Source organism: Bubalus bubalis, chromosome 23, assembly GCF_019923935.1.
Source record: "Bubalus bubalis isolate 160015118507 breed Murrah chromosome 23, NDDB_SH_1, whole genome shotgun sequence".
NCBI classification, from domain to species: domain Eukaryota; kingdom Metazoa; phylum Chordata; class Mammalia; order Artiodactyla; family Bovidae; genus Bubalus; species Bubalus bubalis.
The window spans coordinates 41753809-41778470 of record NC_059179.1 but is presented as its reverse complement, the minus strand read 5'-3'; the positions used below and the strand labels follow the sequence as shown (position 1 = coordinate 41778470).

Here is a 24662-nt window from a genome sequence, read left to right as displayed (position 1 = left end):
TCTTTTCTACTCTCTTTCTTGTATTATTCCTTTATTTTAGTGAAGCACCTTATCTAATAGTTTCTTGAGAAAAAGTGCATAAGAGGTAAATTTTTTTAGACTTTGGAAATGTTTCCACTGACTGCTCATACTTAACTTACAGTTTGGCTGGGTATAGCAGTGTAGATTGAAAATAATTTTCCTTTAGAATTTTGAAAGCTTTGCTCCATTGTTGTCTTATTGCTGTTGAGCAGCTCAGTGGCATTCTGATTCTTGTTCCTTTGTCCAAAATGTTTTCTTTCTCTTTGGAAGTTTTTTTTTGTCTTCAGTGTTTTGATGTTTCATAATATGTTTCATCATGTTTGGCAGTGCATCTGTTTTCATTCCTTACGTACGTGCTTGAGACTCCTCTTGTCTAGGGGCTCCTCCCATCATGTCCCAGGGAAATTTTCTTGTGTTATTTTGTTGATCCTCTCCTTACCATTTTCTTCTTTCTCTTTTCTCATGTCTTTATTTAGACATTGGACCTTTTAGACTGATTCTCTTATTATTACTATTTTTCTCTTTGATTTTCCATGTCTTTTGGGAGATTTTCTCAACTTCATTTTCCAGGTCTTCAGTTCAATAGAAAACTTTTCATTTCTTCTACTCTATTTTTACTTCTAAGAGAGATTTTTGTTCTTGGGCTCTTAAGTTTTTTAAGGTTTCCTTCTTCCTGTACACTCGATATCCTGCAAGTTACTTTCTTCAACCTTTTGGCACCTATCTTTGCTTTAGAGGCCCTCCTCAAGTGTCTGGTGATTCCGACCTTCAAGTGTCCCATTGGAAATTTTATGTACCTTGGTGGGTCTTGTTTACTATGGGCGTTAAGTAGGGTGGTCTGGCTAACCTCTTCTTTGGGGGAATCTCTGGGTCAGTATTTTTCGTTCTGATCACATTCTGGAGAGAAAGTATCATCTGCTGATGTTCTGGGACTGGGTTGGGGATGTGGGTGACTGAGGTCTCAGCGCTTAGCATGAAGGCTTTCATTTAAGCTTACTGTTGGCTGTGAACTTACTGCTTTCAGCTGTGCCTGTATTCCTCACAGAAGAGGCCTTTTTTTTTTTTTTTTTAAACCCTTTCTGAAAATGTTGCAATTTTCTGCTGGGTTTAGAGACTCATCTGTGCTGAGCGGCAGAGAGTATGAGATAATAACTTCTTGCAAAACAGACTTTCAAGGGATCTTCCTAGTTCTATACCTGCTTTCAGTCTTCTCTCCCACGGTATCAGGTATCGCCAATCCCTAAGACTTTTAGGGGTAACGTGGAGAAAATTGGGTATCTTTTTGGCTTTTCCCGCTGTTGGCTTAGGATTCAGTTTCTCTGGTCTGCTAAGTCAGTTAGCACTTGTACATCTGCTTTCTAGCTTCCAGCGTTTCTCCCATTATTTTTTTTCCTAGTGCTTTATGTCTTTTGCTTTTTTTTTTTTAATAATCCCTTAACTGTGTTTTAGTGACTTTTGAGATGGGATTAGAGACTACTTTAAGCCTTGTCTTTAACCAGAAATGCCAGTCATGAGCTTTTCTTCATTGTACTATTACCTAGAACTGATTTTATTTCTTCACAGTTTTAGTTCACTTTTTAAATACTTATTTTGCTTTCCTAGGTGCCGACCTTTACAGTTTCAGCCATCAAAATCTCACAAGAAGGTTTTGAAAAAAATGTTGAAATTTCTGGCTAAAGGGGAAATTTCAAAAGGAAATTGTGAGGGTAAGATGAGATGGCGGCTAAAAACTATTTATTTTAAATAGATGTTTCTTTGCAAGGTTCTCACTTTGGCCAATTTCCTAGGTAGCGGAAGGCGGTCGCACTGCAGTCAGGCGCTGCGGTTACCGCGATGGTGGTGGCTGCTGGTAGCCCTGCTGTTACACTGCGGCCACTGGCCCCGAATCGGGGGGTATGCCAGGGAGGGTCTAGCTTGGGAGGAAGACAGGACCATTGTAAAGATGTCGTTTCCTGGAATGTATTGAAATTTTAGTTTTCCTGATTCTTTGAGAATTCTTCATTTTCTTTGATCCTAATGATACCTCATGAAGTAAATAGAAAGCGATACTGTCTCGAGGCTTCCCTGGTGGCTCAGCGGTAAATAATCTGCCTGCAGTGCAGGAGACCCAGGTTCGATCTCTGGGTTGGAAAGATCCCTTGGAGGAGAGCATGGCAACCACTCCAGTACTCTTGCCTGGAGAATCCTATGGACAGAGGAGCCTGGCATGCTACATTCCATAGGGTAGCACAGAGTCAGACACAACTGAGGCGACTAAACAGCAACAACAGCACTGTCTCTGGAGAAATAAATGCTTATTATCTACAACTTACATAAGATTACATAATTATTTATAATGCAGAGTAAAGCTCAGATTTTCCATGTTTGAGTAAGGTCTTCAGTAAATTATATTGCCTGAAAGTGAAAAGTGAAAGTTGCTCAGTCGTGTCCAGCTCTTTGTGACCCAGTGGACTATATAGCCATGGCATTCTCCAGGCCAGAATACTGGAGTGGGTAGCCTTTCTCTTCTCCAGGGGATCTTCCCAACCCAGGGATTGAACCCAGGTCTTCCGCATTGGAGGTGGATTCTTTATCAGCTGAGCCACAGGGGAAGCCCAAGAATACTGGAGTAGGTAGCCTATCCCTTCTCCAGAGGATCTTCCCAACCCAGGAATCGACCCAGGGTATCCTGCATTGCAGGCGGATTCTTTACCAACTGAGCTATCAGGGAACCCCTGATAATAAGAATTCTTATATTGCCTGAAGCTTTATTTTTTTTTCCTTATGAATTTTGAATTTGGGTGTATTTCCTCAAATTGCCTAGTAACATTTAATTAACTTGGGTTTCTTTGCTTTTTCAGTTTTTTCAGTGTTTTGCTGTTCTTTCTTTTTTATTTTAGCGTTTTCCCATAGGTACTCCCTAACACATGACCGTAAGAATTGGGAATGCTGCCCATCCTTATAGCTCTTTCTCATTTCTGCCATAAGAAATGGCCTACCCTGGGAGCCTCCCACCCCAGCATTAGCTTGTTAATTCATCCCCCAAGTATGTTTTGAATGCTTACAATGTCCCAGTCCCTCTTTTAAGCACTGGAGATACAGTGGCCAGCTAAACAGGTATGTTCTTTGCCCTCATGCACTGCCCTTAACAGAGCAGGATTCAGGACAACTTGGAGCAAACTTGGCAGAGCTGGGGGCAACAAAGAGGCCAGAAGACTCCAGGTCATACTGAAAACATCAGAATTTTGCTGTATCTCTGCTTGGTGTTGTCAGTAGGAATCACGTTCTGAGTTTCAAAGATTAATATTCAGATATGTTTTGAGGATACTGTCCATTTGTAAGTTGAGGATTACTTGTCCTTTTATGTAGCTTTTATATTTGTTTTTTTATTGACTTGTAGGCTTTTGAATTATTTATGTCTGCAACTTAATTCATAAGAGTGATGTATTCATTAGGATAAAACTAAATAACTGTAACGAGGAGACACCAAAATGCAATGACTAAAAATTAATAGAAATCTGTTTCTGTCCTTGCATCACAGTCCAGGGCAGGTTTTCCAGATTGGCCTGCAGCCTGCCGCCCTCCCCCCCCCCCCGCCCATTCTGGGTCTCTCTTCAAGTGATTTCTGAGGTCACTCTGGTTTTTACTAATCTAGCTATCGGGGAAGAGAAAGGGTATAAGTTCAGGGTCACCGATTTCCTTTAAAACAATGAGCAAAATTGAACCTGTCAGTTTGGTTCTGTCCCACTGGTGGGAGCTCAGTTACAACTTGTGAAGGGACTGGGGCGTTCCTTTTCCAGGGCCCCACTGTCTCCATCACAGCCCTGACTCCGCAAGATGGGAGAATGGACTTGGTGAACACTCAGTAGTCTCTGCCACATTGGAGAGAAGAGGGCACGTTTGCCGTACATGTCTCTTGGTTGTGTCAGATGGCCTGGCTGATGGACTGTGATTTCTCTTTGATTTGTAGATGAGCCCATGGAGCCCACCATGGAGGATGCTGTTTCCAGTGACTTTGGGTTAATAAATAAATTGGATATACACTGTGACCTTAAAACCCTCAATGATGACCTCAAAAAGAGCTTAGAGAGTGAAGAGAAGAAGAAAGCAAAGAGGGAAGAGTCTAATGAAATAACCCATTCACAAGATATGGAAGAGAAGCTGGGCTCTGGTGAACCGTCGTGTTCAGTTAAAGTGCATACAGCTCCTCAGCCAGGTAGTGGAAGTTTGTCATCAGGCCACATTAAAGCCAAGATTGTCTTTGTGCTTGAGACATCATCATCCCTGAGCCCTCTCGTGAGCTAAAAAAGTGAAACACTCATGAAATCTGTAACATGGACCCCTGTTTTGTACACCTTATTATTACCTGAATTTAGATGAACAAATTGTTTAAAAAACCTAAAATAATAGCCTTATCATCCCCTAACACAGACATTTTAAGAGTTCCATTTCTTTTTACTACCTTAAGGCCCTCGAGGTTTGAGAATCAAACTTTTGTCTGTGAGAAGGTAGGGTGTTAAACATTTTTATTTTTAGTGTTAACTGAGACACAGTAGATACTATGTCTGAAATATAGACATTGTGAAATTCTTCAAATTTGCCATTAGATTTCTTTGTGTGTGTTAGTTGCTCAGTTGTGCCCAACTCTTAGTTACCCCGTGGACTATAGCCTCTGTTCATGGGATTCTCCAGCCAAGAATACTAGAGGGGGTTGCCATTTCCTTCTCCACAGGATCTTCCTGACCTAGGGATCGAACACGGGTCTCCCTGCAGGCAGATTCTTTATCATCTGAGCCATCAGGGAAGCCCACTAGATTTCTTTATGTAATCATAATTAATTTTAGTTTAAAATTTTCCAAATTAACAAAAATTTCCATGTAGTTCCCTGGTGGCCTAGTGGTTAGGATTCCAGGCTTTCACTGCCGTGGCCTGGGTCCAGTCCCTGGTCAGGGAACTGAGATTGTGCAAGCTGTGCAGCCAAGAAAAATAATTCCACATTTTGATATTTAATTTCACCTTTAATAAGGTGAGACTTCTTTCTGTATTACCACTTATAAAAGAATTAGGCTTGGAAAATTTATCCAGCATTAAATGGGTTTATTATATATATGTGTGTGTGTGTATATATGACTCTTTGAAAAAATTTCATTAAATGTCAATTTGTATAGTTACTATACTTCAGTTCTTGAGTTTGTTCTTGTACAAAATAATCCAAGGGAGAGATTTTTTAGTATTATTTTAGTTTTTTGTTTGAATTATAAGTTATATGTGTTAAAACACAGTAAACTCTGCATTTTTATTGATTTTTTTTGTTTTTTTAAGGTTTCATGGCATTTAAATTGCTGGTCTGAGATTTCATCCTAATAAGAATGGTCCAGTACAGTGTTTTGAATGATTTAGATAATTTCTTTCAACTCTCACTCTCTTGGTCATTAGGGTCAGATTGTTTACTATTTTTATTGTTTATTATAATAATTGCTTACATAATTTGAAAAACCTTCATTTTGGAGAATTTCAGAGGCAAATGTAGACTGAATATTATAATGGATTTCTATGGAGCCTACCCTCATTTGAAACATTATTGACTTATGATGGCAGTCGTCTTTTTTTTTCTTCTAGTTTTATTGGGATATGGTTGGCATATAAATTTGAGAAATGACACATTTCTCTGGCCAAAGTAAATGAATTTTCTAAGGCAGCAGAGTGATGGCTAATTATAGAGTTAGTTTTTTGTTACTGGTTTATTAAAAAGTCATTTTTTTAAAGGTACATTTTGTTTTTAGTTGAGTTAATGAAGTTGTAATTTGGTCTCATTATCACTATTTTCTCATTAAACTAGTTTCTTTTGACCAGATCTTGGTCTCTGACTGTCTCTTAACACTCTTGGTCTTAATTTTCTTCTGTATAAAATTGACTTTTTTATGATTTGTAAATACTGTGTTTCAGAATCCTAAATTTTTATAAACCATTTTTCTTTATTAATAGTTTTTAAAAATTAAAAAATTATGTGTAATGTTAGAAAATTGGGAGAAAAGAGAACACTACAAGAAAAAGGGAAAATCCTTTCTTTATTTTTAAACTGTTAAACATTTTTAACAGTTAAAATGGTTGTTAATGTGGTGGTATATTTCAGATTTTTTCCTAAGTATTTAATTGTATAATATATAATGTTTTAATAGTGAATAATGACAGAACCCCTAAAATTTCTAAAGCAATTAAAACGGCTGTTTGATATTCCATTGCTTATTTTAAAAATTATGCAGTTGTTCTGTAACTTGGCATCTTGATTATTTTGAAGTTTTCATTTGTGTTCACTCTTAGCCTTTATCTCTTATGATTTTCTTGGAATAGATTCCTTGAAAATAGCTTCCTAGATTAAAGGGTATTGACTCAATTTTGTAGTTTTTAATAGTAAACATTTTTTATATTTTAAAGGGTTGTCAGCTTGATATTTGCTCTTTTAAATTAAAATAAGGGGCTTTTCTTCTAAGATAAATTTAAAGATCGACTTAGAGGTCTACACCATGAAACCTCTGAGACCTCCACTCAAAGCTAACTTAACAATTGGAACTCTTTGGACTGATTCTGTAGAAGCTTTGAGATTTTTGAAAAATATTTCTGGAGCCAAATGTGATTGATCTACTGTTTTAAAATTCCTTTTTAGGCAGAGGCGCAGATTTGAGTAAGCCTCCATGTCGAAAAGCAAAGGAAATCAGGAAAGAAAGGAAAAGGTTAAAACTCATGCAGCAGAACCCAGCTGGAGAACGCGAGGGCTTCCAGGCTCAATGTCAGCCCTCATCTTTGCTCCCGCCAAAGACTAAATCCAACCAACCCAAGTCGCTTGAAGATTTAATTTTTGAATCTTTACCAGAGAATGCATCACACAAGTTAGAGGTACCTTGGAGGACTTTTTTTTTGTTTTTGTTGATTACCTTCTTGCTTTTCACTTGAGGATTATACAGTTGATGTTTTACTGTTTATATAATGGGAAATTAAAGTGAACTGGGATGGAGTGGCACTTAATATTTACTAAGTTAGTTGCCTCTTGAGGAAAACTTTTTTTTCTTAAGGTTTAAAAGGTGGCTACTAAAGTTGTGAAAATTCCAGTTTTAGTGTTGTTATTATTTGAGGTACTCTGGCTTTTTGTACACCTTAATTGAAATTTATTCATTAGAGTGAAAAATTTTTAAATAACTTATTTAAAATTTCATTTTTGGCAGTTTTGGTTTAGGTAGTGAAAGAAATAGATCACAGTAGGCAAATCACTGTTTCAATGATTTTGATATTCTGGTCTTGATCAAGGGAACAAATGGTATTACCTATGCAAGCCAGCAGTTTAGACATATTATAAATATAAATATGTCTGAATTTAGACAGTTTATTTTTTTTTGACAGTTTAGACATAATATGAATAGTTTTAGAGTATTCCTCTTATTTTTCCCAAGTCGATTTACATTCTAGGTTAAGTCTAGGTTTTTCAGTATTAGTTTGATATGTTTATAAAATTTTTTTCTATAACATTTGCCATAATGATTTCGTTATGTTCTCCTACTTGGTTAGTAACTGGTCAGCCTTTGAATTGATAGCTTAATATCATTTAAGAATATCACTTATCACTGAAAACTTGATGTTAAAATTTTACATTTTGCTGCAGTTTAAACCTTAGGATGGTATATATTCTTAGACATAAGTTTTGACAATTTTGATTATTATAATTCCTTGGCTGCTCTATTTTGGTATTAACTTTCTCTTTCCCAGATTGTAAAAAGAATGGAACTTACCACTTGAAATACTTGATGAAGAGTCTTTTAGCTTTATTAGTAATGTGTTCAGGGCAGCAGGTTTCACCCAATACAACACTTCTTCAGTGGGCAGCTTTTAGTTTTTAATTAATTGGAGGATAATTGCTTTACAGTGTTGTATTGGTTTCTGCCATACGCTAGTGTGAATCAGCCAAAAGTACATGTGTGTCCCCAACCTCTTGAGCCTCCCTCCCACCCTGTAGGTTGTCATAAAGCTCCTTGTGTTATAAGCTTTTATTCTTTTAATATGATATCCAGAATGGATGGATTTTTGTTATCCATTAGGTGTCACTCTTTCATGAGAACAACTCCTCATGGCACAAACAAGAAGTTTCCGGTTAGGCCTTTCTATTATATTACATTTGATTTTGTATTTTACTATTCTGTTTTGCTAACATATTTTAACTGGTTAGTGAATAAGATTAAAGAAATGCCATCCGTTACTATGTACAGTTACCACGTGTTATGCATCCTCATTTTACATATGAGGAAACTAAGGCACTGAGAGGTTAATTTATTCACTTGACTAAAATGATAACTTTGAGATTTGTGTACAGGGAACCTGACTTTAGAGTCTTTTTAAAGTATGCTATGGAATAGGAACAGTTTTTGAAAGTTGTCTTTTATACTTACATTAAAAAGTTGTAAGTTTAGAGTTAATAATGTATGAATGAGTGTCCAAAAAATATATTCAGATTTTCAGTCTTTTGAATTGTTTTACTAAAGGTAAGTTGTGTACAGCTAATATTAAAGAGTATTTGTTTGTGTTTGTCTTTTGAATGCCAGAACTAATCTGTTGTTTTATAGCTGAGGCAGTCTTACCTAATTCAGTCAAAGAGCTTAGTCTTAGAGTTTGGACAGGAGCCTCTGCCTTTAATGAGAGAGATATATATATATAGACTCTGTTAATGAGTCTGTAATTTGGAGAAATAGCATTTTTCTCTATTTATTAACAGTTGATCTTTAGAGTTAAAATATTGCTGTTACATGTTTCTGCTTTAATATTTGTATTGAAACTTTTGGGTCTTTGAGGGTGGGAGTAACTGTTAATGCATATTCCATGGAATAAATAAATGAATTAATGAACATTGTTTTTTACCTCCTTCTGAAGGTGAGGGTGGTGAGATCATCTCCACCAAGTTCACAGTTCAAAGCCACATTTCAGGAGTCTTACCAGGTCTATAAACGTTACCAGATGGTTGTTCACAGGGACCCGCCCGATAAACCAACTGTGAGCCAGGTCAGCAGGGCAAGTGTAATGTTTCTGAACAAATGAAACTTCCCCTCTATTTGATATCACTGTGTGAATTCTTGGTTTATGTGCAGTGCATTTTATTTATGTTCAATTTGCAGTATATCTGCAAAGAGCTAGGACTGTGGAATAATGGACATTCTGAAAGTGCAGATTTTACCGCAGGCCATGTTAAGTGCCTTTTATGTATAATTTCAATGTGGAAAGTAGCACATAAAATGAAGTATCTCTATTTAAAAATCACTGTGTTTAGATGCATTTACTTAAGACTCAGTGAAAAACAGATCTCTAAATTAAAATATTTATTGGGAAAAGAAAGTTTAAAAAAAAATCCCGGTTTTTATGGTAGCCATACTTTGCCCAGCACAGTTAACATGCTTTATCTCCATGTAGAAGTCGTGAGTAGAGAGAGTTCCTAATAGCTAAATTACTCTTTATTGATGTACAGGCCGTATACAACTGAGTAGGACTAGAATGGATAGTAGCATGTTTTAATTGAAGTTCTCATATGAAGTCCTTGATTTATAATTTATTAATCAAATTACCCAAGAAAAATCTGGAAGGGGAAAAAGCCCTTAATATAAGTAGAAGTGACAGCTAGTGTCAGTTACCATGAGCAACAGTATTGACTCTGCTATACGCAGAGAATTACATGGGTAAAGGGAAAAATTAAACCAAATAAAAGAAATTGTCCCAGCCCTTGTGAGTTTAAATTTTTCATAAATATTGGTGTAAAGTTCATGCATCAGGCTCTGTGGTCGTCAGCCTGTTCCAAGGTTTACTCATTTTATAAACAATGCCAGTGCTGAGCTTTGCAGTGGATTTGCGGAGATCTTACTCTAGCCTCACCTTCAGAAGCATGTCATCAGTTAGAGATGTTTCAATAGCATTGCTTGTATTTTCCTTGCTCTGAAGGTGAGGTTAGTACCTGTCTCCTTTGAGGACCCAGAGTTCAAGTCGTCCTTCAGCCAGTCATTTTCTTTGTATGTCAAGTATCAAATGGCCATACACCAGGATCCGCCCGATGAATGTGGGAAGACCGAGGTACCGTTCACTAAACGTTTTTTCCTATGATGAGGTTGTCTGTGAAGGAGCATACTGCATAACCTTCTCGTGCCATTTTCTTATCTGTTACATGGAGCTGATGGTCCTTGCAGGGTGTACTCCTGAACTTTTGTGAAAACGAGTCATACATGTGATCATTTTAAATCCCTCAGAAAAAAAGGATGTGTTCTTACTCAGTGTTCTCTCCAGGAGCCCGAGTGTCACGTGTTTACAGATCAGTCGTTGGGCTGTCAGCCGACGTCACTGGATGCACTGTGCGTGCCAGGCTGTGTGCCACAGCCCACGGGGAGGCGGAAAAGATGAACAGGAAAGATGAATCAGTGAACAAATATAGTTTAACAAGAAGCACGTGGAAAAAACTGAATACGTTGAGGTTCAGTTCAGTCGCTCAGTCGTGTCCGACTCTTTGTGACCCCACGGACTGCAGCATGCCAGGCTTCCCCGTCCATCACCCAGGGTTGAGGTTGTATAGAGCATTGTTTGACAAGCCTTTATCGAGGGCCTGTGTTTTCCAGTTGCAGATATGTAGATGAGTAAGAGATTGCTTACTTTTCAAAGTTGGACGGTGATGTCTTGGAAGAAAGATGCCAACAGATGCAGAAGGATTGAAGTTTTGATTTTTGTGTCTTTTTAATGACACAGAATGTGTTAGCTTAAAAAAGATGGTTGATAGGGCAGGAGGTAATGCTGCATATTCCCTGTGAGAAAGCTGACTCTGGGTCTCCCAGAGCCTTTCTAGCTAAAGTGTAGTCTGTGGACCAACAGCATCAGTGTCACTGGGAACACAGAATCTCAGGTTTCCCTTCAGACCTACTGAATCAGAGTCCGCATTGTGAACTAGGTCTCCAGGTGATTTCACATGCACATTCCGATTTGAGAAATGCTCCCACAAATTCCCTGTTGAGACCTGCAGCAGTGCGTGGTAGCATTTATAGATAACAGATTCTGCCAGGTCTCCTTTGATATTCTCAGGAGGTCTTTATTCCTTTCTGCACATTACTCTTTCCTACTACTCTTGAGATTCTGGTCTTGTGCCTGCCTGCTTCCCAGGTATGGATAGTTGGGCCAGAACACGTCTGATGTGTTCCTGCTAAACTTCGAATGCTCCCCCCAACCCCTACTCCAATTTTGGGCTTCAGGCCTCTATGGAGTCCATTCCATTGGGGAAACAGATGCGTAAGCAGTTCCAATGCCATTCGAGTTAGCTGATGGATTAGTAAGGAAAGCCACCTTAGTGTGAGACTGGAGTGAGGGAGGGTTTTCTGAAGGAAGTGACATCTGAGCCAAGTCCAAAAAGATGAGTGCCACTTAACATCCAGGCAGGCTCTAGGGCAGTGTTGTATTTAGGCTTAAGGTTTGAGTTTTTTTTAAATAGCTTACATTTACATTCACTACCATCAGCAGTACGGGACTCTGAATACGTGATTTGATTTTGTGTTTACATTGAAATACATAGTGGATTTCTTTATTATAACCAAATCAGTTCAGTTCAGTTGCTCAGTCCTGTCCGACTCTTTACGACCCCATGGATCTGCAGCACGCCAGGCTTCCCTGTCCATCACCAACTCCGGAGCTCGCTCAAACTCAATGTCCATCAAGTTGGTGATACATCCAACCGTCTCATCCTCTGTCGTCTCCTTCTCCTCCTGCCTTCAGTCTTTCGTAGGTTTGCCTTAATGATTCATTTTGTAGGATCATATACTTAGAGAAAATTCATACTGGTGGAAAGTTTGTGACTGTTTAGTGCTTTGATTTCATACAAGTGAGTATATTTGGCTTTGATAAAATTTTTAACTTCATTCATCCTGTTTTATTTATCTTGCATCTAACTGAATTCATATGGAGTTTTCAGAAATATTTGAAATGATACTGTTTTTTATATGGGTCAGTTTGTCATGTCTCTGAAGTAACATGAGATAGCATTTCGTAAGTCGAGACTGTGCTGTGCTTTTATTTCTTTATAACAGTTTTGTTGTTGTTTGGTCACTTAAGTTGTGTCTGACTCTGCGACCCAATGGACTGCAGCACACCAGACTTCCCTGTCCTTCATTGTCTCATTGGGGTTTGCTCAAACTCATGTCCATTGAGTCGATGATGCCATCTAATCTTGTCATCCTCTGTCATCCCCTTCTCCTGTCCTCAATCTTTCTCAGTGTTGGGATCTTTTCCAGTGAGTTGGTTCTTTGCATCAGGTAGCTCAGTTATTGGAGCTTCAGCTTCAGCCTCAGTCCTTTCAATGGATAGTCAGGGTTGATTTCCTTTAGGATTGATTGGTTTGATCTCCTTGCTGTCCAGGGGACTCTCAAGTGTCTTCTCCAGCACCACAGTTATAAAGCATCAGTTCTTCAGCACTCAGTCTTCTTTATGGTCCAGCTCTCATATCTGTACATGACTACTGGAAAAATCGTGCTTTGACTCTATGGACCTTGGTTGTATAATTCACATACTATACAATTTACCCATTTAAAGTATATGACTGAATGGTTTTTAGTATATTAAGAGTCATGCAACCATTATCACTAACACCAGGTTTTCATCATCCAGAAAAGAAACCTCATCCCCAGAGTGGTCACTCCTCATTATCCTTCGGACATCCCAGCTCTAGGCGACCATATTCCAGTTTCTGTTCCTGGATTTATTTAATCCGGACGATTCAGGTAGATGAAATTGTATCATACTGGTCTCTTGTTGACTGGCTTCTTTCGCTTAGCATGTTTGCAAGCTTCATCCATGTTGTAGCATGTGTCAGTAGTTCATTCCATTTGTGGCTGAATAATATTTCGTTGTATGGATATACCAGATTCTGTTTCTCTGTTCATTCATTGATGGGCATTTGGGTTGTTTTCATTTGGGGCTTATATAGAAAGCTTTGCTATGGATATTCATGGACAGGTTTTTATGTATTAATAGGCATATGTTTTCATTTCTCTTGGGTATATACCTAGGAGTGGAATTGCTAGGTCATAGGAACAAAGAAATATAAATAAATAAATAAAAACTCTGTGTTTACCTTTTGAGGAACTGCTGCCATACTGTTTTTCAAAGTGCTACCCTTTTTAAATTCTTGGTCATCCGAGTTGGTGTGAAGTGGTATCTCATTGAAGGTGTGTTTATTTTTTTGGCTGCACCTCAGCACATTCCCCAACTAGGAATTGAACCTGAACCCCCTGTGTTGGAAGTGCAGGGTCTTAAGCACTGGACCACTAGGGAAGTCCCTTCATTGAGGTTTTGATTTGCAGAGGAAATGGCATCCCACTTCAGTATTCTTGCCTGGAGAATCCCATGGACAGAGGACCTTGGCAGGCTACAGTCTGTGGGATCACAAGAGTCAGACATGACTTAGCGACTAAATGGCCACCACCGATGGCTAATGATATTGAGCATCTTTTCACATGCTTTTTGGGGCAGTTTATATATTTTCTTTGAGTAAATGTCTGCTTACATATTTTGCCCATTTAAAAAAATATTAGAAAAATATTAGATATTTTAAAGTAATAAAATATTTTTAAAAGATTAGAAAATATCTCCCATTCTGTGGATTATCTATATCTTTAGTAGGATTTTTTATTTTAAAATCCATTTTGTTTGATATTGGTATAGCCATTCCATCTTGTGGTTCCTGTTTGCTTGATATATCTATACTATTTTATTGTCAGTCTGTTTGTGTCTTTGAGTTTCAAGTATGTCTCTTTTAGTCACTGTGTATTTGGGTCTTGTTTTTTTGTTTGTTTTAATTTGGAGGGAGAGCAGTCTCTTCCACTTAGCTGAAGTGCTTAATCCATATTTAATGTTGTTAATGATGGAGTTGGATTTACGTCTTCATTTCAGTTTTGTTTTATGTTTCATGTCTTTCTTCTTTTATTTCTTTACTGTTTTCTTTTGCACTAAACGAATATTTTCTAGTGTAGGATTTCAGTTCCTCTAATTTTTTCACTATGTATTTTTGAGATGTTCTCTTAGTAGCTTCTCTAGGCTTACCATACACCTATTGACTTACAGGAGTGACTTCAGATTTATGCCAGCTTGAGTCCAGTGAGGAATAAAGTGCTATTGTTGTTGAGCTGCAGTCCCTCCTCCCACTTTGTGTGCTATTTATAATTTATATATGTTGTGATCTCAATATATGTTGTTTAGTTATTACCTTATATGACTTTATGTCTTTTATAAAGCTGAGAGGAGAAATAGGAACAAGTATTTATTTATGATTTGTTAAAATTAACCTTAACTTCATTTCTGGTTCTGTTCATCTATTCCTGTGTATTCGAGTTACCATCTAACGTAATTTTCTTACAGTAGTTCACCTTTGTTTCCATCCACCTTCTTTATGATGTTGTCAAATATTTTACTTTTCTATATGTTACTGTCCCAACAGTGCAATTATATACATATCGTTTGATGCATTTGGTTTTAAAATCAGAGGAGAAAGGAGAATATGCATTTGTATTCGAGAAGCCTCTGATGATACTCCCTGAAGTCTCAGCCTTGGGCATTGCACTGTCACCCCACAACGACAATGGTTTTAGTAGTGTTCTCTTCGTCTCTTTCCCTGATCTCTCGGTTAAAGTGTTTGTTGCTTCACATCTAGGTCTTAGGCTCCACCATTTGCTGACTGGTTGCTGTATTTTCAACAGTGCCCTGGAGCATAAATTGCTCTGTAGTTTGATTTATTAAATTTAGTTGCCTTTGCAGCTTCAGTTCTTGAAGCCAGTCTTTGAGGTTTTTTCCTGACCCCATGCTTAGTTGCTCAAGCCGTGTCCGACTCTTTGCAACCCTTTGGACTATAGCCCACCAGACACCTCTGTCCATGGGATTTTTCAGGCAAGAATACTGGAGTGGGTTGTTGTTTCCCTTCTCCAGGGCGTCTTCCAACCCAAAGATTGAACCTGTGTCTCCTGTGTTGCAGGTGGATTTTTTACCTGCTGAGCAGTCAGGGCTCTTCTTCACTGTCTCTTTTCCACTTTCTTTCTGATAAACCAGCTGGCCTACAGTTTAGCTTGAGAGATAGTGAGAGAGAGAGAGAGAGAGAGAGAGAGAGAGGATAGAGAGGAGGGAGGGGGAGGGGGAGGGAGGGGGGGAGAGAGAGAGATTGTGTTTGTCTTTGTTCTTATGGCCCTCCTGCGCCCCCTTGTGTCCATGCTTTGGAGCTGCGAGCAGGGACAGTTCCTTTCTGCTTTATGAACAGGGCACTGGTCAGGAGCTTGGTCCTAGGTCTGATCTTTTTTAGGTAGATTATTAAACTTGGGGCTCATGAAGAGGGAATTTTAAGACCTGTGAGCTGCCCTGATGGTAGTTCTGTGTAGGGAGATGGTCACTGCTTCAGGTCACTCCTTTACTTGCTGGCTTTTTATCCTAGAAATTCTTCCTTCACTTGGCAAATCCTTGCTCACAGAGAGTCAGCTCTCTGTGGTGCTGGCTGCCTAGAGAAACTGATGTGGACATGCTGCTCTGCTTCTCAGTCTCCAGGTGTGGCATTCTTGTCATGGAGTAAGAGCGTTCCTTGTACTTGGCTACCGTTTTCTATGTGAGTAACCAGCTAGTGTTCCAGTGCTCAGAGACAGAAAGAAAAGCCAGAAAAGTTCTCGTCTGGAAAGTTCAAATGATCTGACCTGCTTTCCTGGCTCCAGGCAGCAGCTCTCTGTTTTGTGGTTTTGTCCATATAATGGGCCAAACTAATTTAATTATGTTCAAGAAAATACATTTTTGCTTTTGTTGTTCTAAAACATTTGAAGTAAATATCAGTCAGCATACTAACTTGGGAACTTTAAGCAACCATATCAATGCAGAAAATCCATTTTTAACTCTGTTGATAACTGTAAAATAAAATCACTTAGGCACCCCAAGAAGTAAGTTATTTTCTGAGAGATTTGATGAGGATATAAATAAATACAGATTGCTTTGATATCCAGAATAGCAAGTTAGTTCTTTTTAGTAACATCTTTAGAAAAGTAGCACATAATTGCAGAGGGTGAGATTGTATGAGACTTCATAAATGATTCTGTATGTTTGTTTCCATTACTGTTTTCAGTCATTCAGGTAGATATCAGATTTTCAGAAAATAATACTATCTAGATAAAATAAAGCAAGAGTAATTTGTGACCTCTCTTTTGTATAATACAATATAAAGCCAGCATTTAAGAATCTTTATTTTTCAAAATACAAGTAATTCCATAGGATACAAATATGGGATTTTTAGCTAAAATTTTATTGATGTTATAGATAATACCATTATCTAATAGTATTAAGTGCCAGTAGATCTCAGCTCTTCTAAACTGTGTGAAGAACAGGCTGTAGCCATAGCTCCAGTAGTCGCATTACAATTCTGAGGCATTGGCTGAATTGTTTTCCAGATTTTATTATGGACTTTTAGACAAAGGGAAATTGAGAGAATAGTATACTGACTACCTTTTTTCCGTCATCTAGATTCAACATGGGTTAGTTTTCTGTGTTTGCTTTATCTCTTTTTGTGTGTTGAATCATGCTTTTTTTTTTTTTTTCTTGATTGGATGTACTGTAGTTTAGTCAAGCAATCCCTAGTTAATGGACATGGGACTTGTTTCTAATCTTCTGCTGTTTTAGATAGTATACTTTTGTCATTGTGCCTTCGGGTGGAGGTGTACTTTTTGCTTGATCTGACCTAGTGCATCAAAGGACAAGAGCTCATAGAATTTTGCTAGTTATTGCCAAATTCCCTCCATGGTTGTACTGTCTTTACTCCAGAGTATGAGAATGTCTTTCTCCATAGCACTCCCAAACGAGTTGGTCTCAGACTTTGTGGATTTTTCTTTCTTTTTTTTTTGTATCCTTAGTTAGTTTATAGAGTATGGAAAGGGTGTTAGGAAGAAGTGTCTTATTTTGGATGACCTCTGTGATTATAAGCTGAAACGTATATAAAGAATTTTGTATTTATACTTTATATAGTTTAATGAAACAGGTGAGAGACTGATGCTGATGGAAACAGAAAAGTGGAAAGAATTAAGCAGAAGCAACAAAGGTTCGTCTAGTCAAGGCTTTGGTTTTTCCTGTGGTCATGTATGGATGTGAGAGTTGGACTGTGAAGAAGGCTGAGCGCCGAAGAATTGATGCTTTTGAACTGTGGTGTTGGAGAAGACTTTTGAGAGTCCCTTGGACTGCAAGGAGATCCAACCAGTCCATTCTGAAGGAGATCAGCCCTGGGATTTCTTTGGAAGGAATGATGCTAAAGCTGAAACTCCAGTCCTTTGGCCACCTCATGCGAAGAGTTGACTCATTGGAAAAGACTCTGATGCTGGGAGGGATTGGGGGCAGGAGGAGAAGGGGACGACAGAGGATGAGATGGCTGGATGGCATCACTGACTCGATGGACATGAGTCTCAGTGAACTCTGGGAGTTGGTAATGGACAGGGAGGCTTGGCGTGCTGTGATTCATGGGGTCGCAAAGAGTCGGACATGACTGAGTGACTGATCTGATCTGATTCTAAGGGATCATGAAGTCGACAGGACTGTTGTCCTAAGTAGGAATATTTTTAATGATGAGGTTTAAAAATAATATTTCTAAGAATGTCTTTAATGACTAAACATTTTTCTCAATTAGAATAGGGATCTGCTGTATTAAATTTAATGAGTGAATTCAGGTTATTTCCTTAATAAAACTCTTAAGCATCAATAGATTAGACCTTGTCTGGTCTATAAGAAGTCTGCACTCAAGAGGTTGGCTTACACTGTGTCCCTTTCTGTCCTCATTGTAGGATAATCGTGTGATGTGATTTTGTGTTTATATGTGTGTATATCATATCATAGTTGCATTATTATAGAATTAAAGGGAATTTAAATTTTAAGAGCAGTATATATTCCTATCTCTCCTTTTTTTTAAATACATATCATTTAGTGCTTAGATAGTTTGATACAGAACAACTTTTCTTCTCATTTTGAATTTGGAGGTACTGTATATACAACTGAATACAAAGAGGAACGAAAGGTATCAAAACCAAACTTGTGATTCTCTGCTCATGTGACATAAACCAGCTTTGTATATTGCCTGAAATATATTTGGGCTTAGTATGGAAAGTAAACCTGGCTTGAGTGATTTGCTCGTAAGTCACTGTGTGGCAGTATATTGGGCGTATCCAGTGTCATGCAGGGAGGGCCCTCTGGTGGCACCATTGTTATCTGCCCCCTCTTCATTGCCATCCACTCCTTGGTTGGGGTGAGGGGCTGGGCAGATGCTGCCTTTGGGTTGTGACTCCTCTGACTTTCTTCTTCTTCCAATGTGTTCACAATGATCTTTCTTGAACTGCTTGTTCTGTGGCTTTGTTATCTGCAGTGGACACCTGCCTACTTTCAATAAGTCACTTTTACAGGTCTATACTGGGCTTCCCTTGTGGCTCAGCTGGTAAAGAATCTGCCTGCAATGCGGGTTCAATCCGTGGGTTGGGAAGATCCCCTGGAGGAGGGAAAGGCTACCCACTCCAGTATTCTGGCCTGGAGAATTCCGTGGACTGGATAGTCCATGGGGTTTGCAAAGAGTCGGACAGGACTGAGCGACTTTCATTTTCACTTTCATAGGTCTGTACTACAGAGAACTTCCTCCTATAAGTGTGCTGTTCTCTTATCTAATTAAACAGAGGAGGTTCTCAGGCTTCATGGTCACCCGTTCCATGTTTTCATTTTCCCTCTTATTATGTCACACATTCACAAGTTAGTGACAAGAAAATACGATAGTGGGAGATGAAAGTGGTTTATCACTTGCTCGATGTCTTTGTCAACAGTAAAGTCACTTTTCTGGCATAGGTCACAGAGCCCATCATCTTGGTTTCTGTTCAGATTGTTTGAAACACGGTGCTCTTTGAATCTATGGATGAAGATAGTGGAAATGTTTTCCTAGGCCACACGTACACAACTGAATAACACCAGACAGTTACTCTGTTTGTAGATAGCCATGACATTGACAGTGTTAATTACCATTTATTGTTTTTTTAAAGAAATCTTTAAACAGGCTTTTTTAAAAGAAAAAGATGAACTAAGTTTGTTTTTTACAGTAGTTTTAGATTAAGATTTTTTGGAAAGAAGTTCATATATTATTTGAAAGACATCAGTAGGATTAATAAATAAATCTGAATTATGTATTTTTACTTTAATTTTATAAAGAACCTTAAAATGGAAAATTTCAGGCGTTTGTAGAGGTAATAGTACAGTGAACCCCGTGTGCCCATTGCCCAGCTTCAACACTGTCAGCACTTAGCCTTATTTCCGCTTGCCACCTTTTGTTTGTTGTCCCTGAAATTATGCTCTTTTATCTATAAATACTTTTTTTTTTTACTTTTAATTTTATTTTATTTTTAAACTTTACATAACTGTATTAGTTTTGCCAAATATCAAAATGAATCTGCCACAGGTATACATGTGTTCCCCATCCCGAACCCCCCTCCCTCCTATACTTTTTTTGTTTGTTTATTCCATCAGGCAATCATATAACTTTAAAAATTAACAGTGATTGAGGTCATTTCATGCTATCCTGCTTTCTCAGAAAGCACTGTTTTCTAAAATTAGTTCAGAGAACTTACTGTGAGAGACTCACACATCAGGAGAGCTCTACTTCTGAGGGATATTTATTTTGGGGAGAGTTGTCTTAGAGTCCGGCGTAAATGATAAGACAGTAAGTGTGGTAAAGAGAAGGTTGCCATGGGTCTCTTGATCCCGTGGAGAACTGAAAGGAAGCAATAGTATATTGAGAATACCAGACTGTTGTCTCACTCCAGCCACCAGGTGGTGCTCTAAATACAGAACAGGTTTGCTCTTAACATCAGGCTCAGTCCCCATGGGATGTGTGTTTACAGCTTAAGAAGTATGGATAATGCTTTTCTTCTGCCATAAGAATTACTTTGCATTGAGGCATTGAACATGATAATTACAAATGATTCTTTGCTCGTTAAAGATGTAAGTATTTTCCAGAACTTAACCTAGAGAGAAGCTTTTCAGACTTGTTTTCCCTTAATAGCCTTACTCTATGTATATGAAAATAATAACAACAGCTTATGTTTAGAAACTTATTCAGTGTATTGTACTGACATTTTCCTTCAGTTATGTGGAGAAACCAGACAATTTTGTATAGGATAGATATATACTGTTGTATAAATACCTAACTGTCATAATCAATAGAATTTGAGTGATGGCAAAGGGTGAGCATTTTGAAATCTTAAGATATTTTTTCAGGCTACTTTTTGAGTAAAGTAGAGGGCTTGAAGTAGAGGGCAACATTTGTACAATTTAGTCAAAAAAGCCGTGTTCTGTGAGCAGCCCCTAAGTCAGGACAGTTTTGTGTCATAGTCTCTCTTGAGGTGTGCTGCATAACATTTTTTATTAATAATAGTTAAATTATGAAAATTTTAAAATCATTTACTTAAATTAGAGCAGAGGCCATGGTTTTATCCCCATGTCATCCTGTTAATTCTGAGGAAGACGCATAGGGGTAGAGTTAAACCAGCGGTGGGAACATTTTTTCCTTTAGGTCAAGAATTTCCAAAACTCGTCTCAGATCATAAAATCATAGCCTCAGATCATAAAATCATAGCCTCAGATCATAAAATCATAGCATCATAAAGCATTAGAGATGGAAGGACCTTCATGGTTGTGTAGAGGGTATGGATTCACTCCTCTTACTTAGAGAATTAATTTGTCCAGGGTAACACAGGTGGTGAGTGGCAGAGCAGTGTCTCCAAATTTAAGAGCTTTTTGCACTAGATCTTGGTGTTGCCATGTGAAAGCATAAAAGTGGGCCGAAACAATTAACCTCAAATAACCGACACCAGTGAATGAGCTGTTCAACATAAAGCAAAATTTCCAGACAATTGAAACATTTTCATTGTTAAGCTTTTATGTCTTCTGCTCGTTTGAAATGAGTCTTTTCCAAATGTGTCGTGCTCTTCTCTGCCTCCTGTCCCAGAGCGCTGAGCAAGACGTGCGACCGTGGCACTCACGTCCTCAGGCACGTTCTGCCATCACAGCGTTTCTACGTACCACATGCCCTCACACCAACTGCTTTTTTTCCCCTAAAGTTACTCTATTTCATCCTGTTTCCCTTCTCTTTTTGCACTTGGTTTTTGCGGTGTTTGTCTAGTTTGGCATTCTTGCCCTGCCTCATTTGTGGTTTCTTGATGTGTTTGTAAAAATATTTATTGAGCACATGCTGCGTGCCTTGTGGTGTCTGAGAGGCATTTGCTCTGGTCAGCGAATGAGTGAGCGAGTCAGGTCAGTGATCCCTTGCTCCTGTGGCGCTCACACCCTGGGGTGGGAGGGAGTGCTCAGAGGTGGTCATTTGAGAGCAGCTGTACTAATGAGCAAATTACACAGTGGGTCAGCAGCGGGGAACTAAAGGAAGGCAGAACAGGTGTAAGAGAAGAGAGGATGGTTTAGTTACTGGCTTGGAAACTGGATCACCAAGTTAATTGTTAGTAAAGTTAACTAACAGTCAAGGGGAAAATGGAAAAGGGAGCTGGAGGGTTTCCTCTGCATGCTGGGACAGAAGCACTAGGGCATGCCTTTTTGAGTCCTCATTTTAACCTTTCTTGCTTTCTTCTGGGGTTTGAATGTCTGAAATTCAAGAGTAGTTTGCTAATTGATCTCTAGTTGAGGTATACTTTAATATAATAGTTTATACTTAATATGTAGCTACTTATACTGTCTTCTGGAAGCTGAGGAATGAGACTGTGAGCGGGATGTTTGGTGTCAAATTTAACGTGTGGCACCGAGTGGACTCTGATTCTTGATTAACCACCTGCAGGAGGAGAGACGTGCCCTGTGATAAATGATCTGGCTTGAACAGTGTGAAGATGACACCAGTACTAGTAGATAGCCTTGGTGTGTTTATCGTTCTGGACATTTTGGATGAGAGTATCGATGACAGGTAGTCTGAGGAGCATCACAGGTCACAGTGTGGACTCGGATCAGATACTTGCCTTAAGTCTCATCTTTCCCACTTACTACCTGTGTTGCTTGGAGCAGGTTTCTGCTTCCTCTGCTTCCAGTCTTCAGGTTCCTCGTTTGTGAGCATGGGGAGAACAGCACATGGGGCTCATGAGAACTAAGTCAGGGTAAAGGTGCTTGGTTAGATAATCATCAGCTAAACGAGTTGCTGGGCTGTGGACGATGACAAACCATTTGGAAGCATCAGAGACACCGAGCTCAAGGGCAAACAAGTGATACTTCTGGTTCATCCAGCCAGCATTTGCAAATTATAGTTTTCCTCGTTTTGTTCTTCCATTTTAATTCTTAGATTTGTTTGAATTAAAAGATTGCATATGTTTTAAATTTTAATATTAAATTAGAATTAGTTCTTTCAAAAGACAAAAGTAGTCATACTCAAAACCATTCAGTTTGGTTCATCAACGTGTAATTTTACTCTTTAAAATCCTATTATACCACCTGCAACTTCTAAAATATATCATTTGATGAAGATTCATATGTATATTTCTTAATTGCCTTACTTAGAACTGGAAATAAAGGACTGTGGATGTTTCTGTGCCTTGCCTCTGGTGGTGGAGCTTCTTGCTTACTCTGCGAATAGATCCCTCCTTTTGAAAAATAAGCTATATTTTATTAGACCACCATAATCTATGCTATAATTTGTGTTCATACACTGATTTATAAAAATTCTTTGCCAGAGTCAAAAGAAATGCACAGCGCAGAGTGCCAGGAATGGAGTAGATGCCCAGTAGAACATTCATTGAATGAATGGGCAGCTGAGTTGACCATTTTTCAGAAACAGCTGGAGAGAGAACTCACTGTTGCCAAATGGAAAACTACAAGAAAGAAAATGTGTTCTTGAAACCTGTGATGTGAAACCAAAGGAAAATTCATATGATGTCAAAGCTCTTGACAGTTGTCTTGTACGAAGTAAAAGCTGAGGGAGAGTGTTGAGAAAGTTAAGTACATTTTAGTGTGTGCAAAGCTCACGTGAAAGGGATCATCTTGTTGGGAGCAACGTTGCCGTTTGTCTGTAGTTTTTGTATTTCAGGTCTGCTTTTTCCATTAAGTCTGAGGAGCCTCTGGTTTTACGACCTCCTGGTAATGACTTGACAAGTGAACAATGCAACCTATTGAGGACTGGCTGGCCTAAACAAGGAAAGTTTGTGTTTTTGCTGTGGAAATTCATTGATATGCCAAATAACTTAGCTAACTCCTTGCATGATTAAAAAGCAGTTGATTTCCTTCCACTCAGTAGTTAATTATAAAAGTAAAATATATACATTATATATGTGATTTTAAAAATCCAGAATATGTCTAGGTCTATAAATATTGTCTGTAAAGTAACATATACACTGGCTTTTCCATGACAGTCATTCTAGAAATAGCTCAAAGTTTCACACTTAGAGTGGCTCCTGGTCTGTGGAGGAGTGTGATTCTTCTGTTCAACCAGATATATAAATGTGTGATTCCCAGCATGTTCCAGTCACTGTGGTAGGTCCTGGGGATGCATAGATGAATAAGACATGGTCCTCTGTGCATTTTAACTAACCAGTATTTTAAAGACTTCTTTTCAGAAGTTTGCATTAATGTTTAAAATGTTAAAATAGCAATAATATTTAAAGAGTATTGGAAATACGGGGTTGCCCCAAAAATTCATTCAGGTTTTTCCATAGCATCTTATTGAAAAACCCAAATGAACTTTTTGGTCAATCCAGTATATGTACCTGGCATGATGTGGAGATATTTGATCTTGCTTGGAATTGGTTGGTCTGATACGTATGTGAAGTAGTGCCTATAACCATTATTAGTATGGTTGTTAATATAGTCAAGTATTTTTAATAATAATTCAGTTGCTGATAATAAATCCAGTTTCTTAGTGCTGTGGTCAGAGAGCTTTTAAAGTAATTTTATTTTGGCTGTGCTTTCTTGCTAATTTTTATTTCTAGGTTTTGTGGTATTTTCTGCTATCCCTAATTCATGTCATTCAGATTTTTGAAAGATACCCATTTTTCAAGGTCAATTTGAATCCTTTTTTCCACTTAGTGCCATTTAAGTGATACCTAGTTTTGTCCTCAGTAATCTGTTGAGTAGTTGCTCGTCAGAAATAATATTGGAAGTTTCTCTGCAGGAAATTAAAGGAGTTAAATTGAGGACATAGGTGGTCCTGGGGAGATCTGATGAAAAGCACACTGGTGTTTCTTCACTTGATACCAATTTAGGTTACTGATGACTGCATCTCTGTGGCATCTCACCATGGGCAGATGACCCAGTTTTGCAAAGTAGCCAGTGGCCATGAAGACATAATAGGCAAAAAGAGTTGAAAATTCATTTACTTGTTTATGAATTCATTAATCCAATTTACAAATGAATGAATGCATCTAGGCAGTTAAGCCGCAAATATTTGCTGAGTCCCTCCTGTGTGCCAGGTGTCACTTTAGGCTCTAGGGATGTAGCACAGGGAATGGGAGAGAAACGCTCTTTGCCTAGGGGAGATTATGTGATAGTGAGGAGGATGGTTGGAAGGAAAGTTATGACCAACCTAGACAGCATATTAAAAAGCAGAGACATTACTTTGCCAACAAAGGTCCATCTGGTTAAGGCTA

At 38.4% G+C, this 24662-nt stretch overlaps 1 protein-coding gene across 13 annotated transcripts in view; it reads left to right on the top strand.

Annotated features, from left to right (window-relative positions):
• ATE1 (arginyltransferase 1) overlaps window positions 1-24662 on the top strand; it is a 167272-nt gene that overhangs the window by 9053 nt on the left and 133557 nt on the right. For 8 of the 13 annotated variants that reach the window (XM_025274004.3, XM_044935144.2, XM_044935149.2 and 5 more), the window contains exons 4-7: window positions 1624-1727; window positions 3971-4216; window positions 6665-6894; window positions 8914-9042. In XM_025274004.3, coding sequence (XP_025129789.1) covers window positions 1624-1727; window positions 3971-4216; window positions 6665-6894; window positions 8914-9042 — 709 coding nt within the window. Of the gene's footprint in view, window positions 1-1623; window positions 1728-3970; window positions 4217-6664; window positions 6895-8913; window positions 9043-9969; window positions 10099-24662 lie in introns of all 13 variants that reach the window. The other 5 variants (XM_025274003.3, XM_006063540.4, XM_044935141.2 and 2 more) reach the window with 3 other exon arrangements.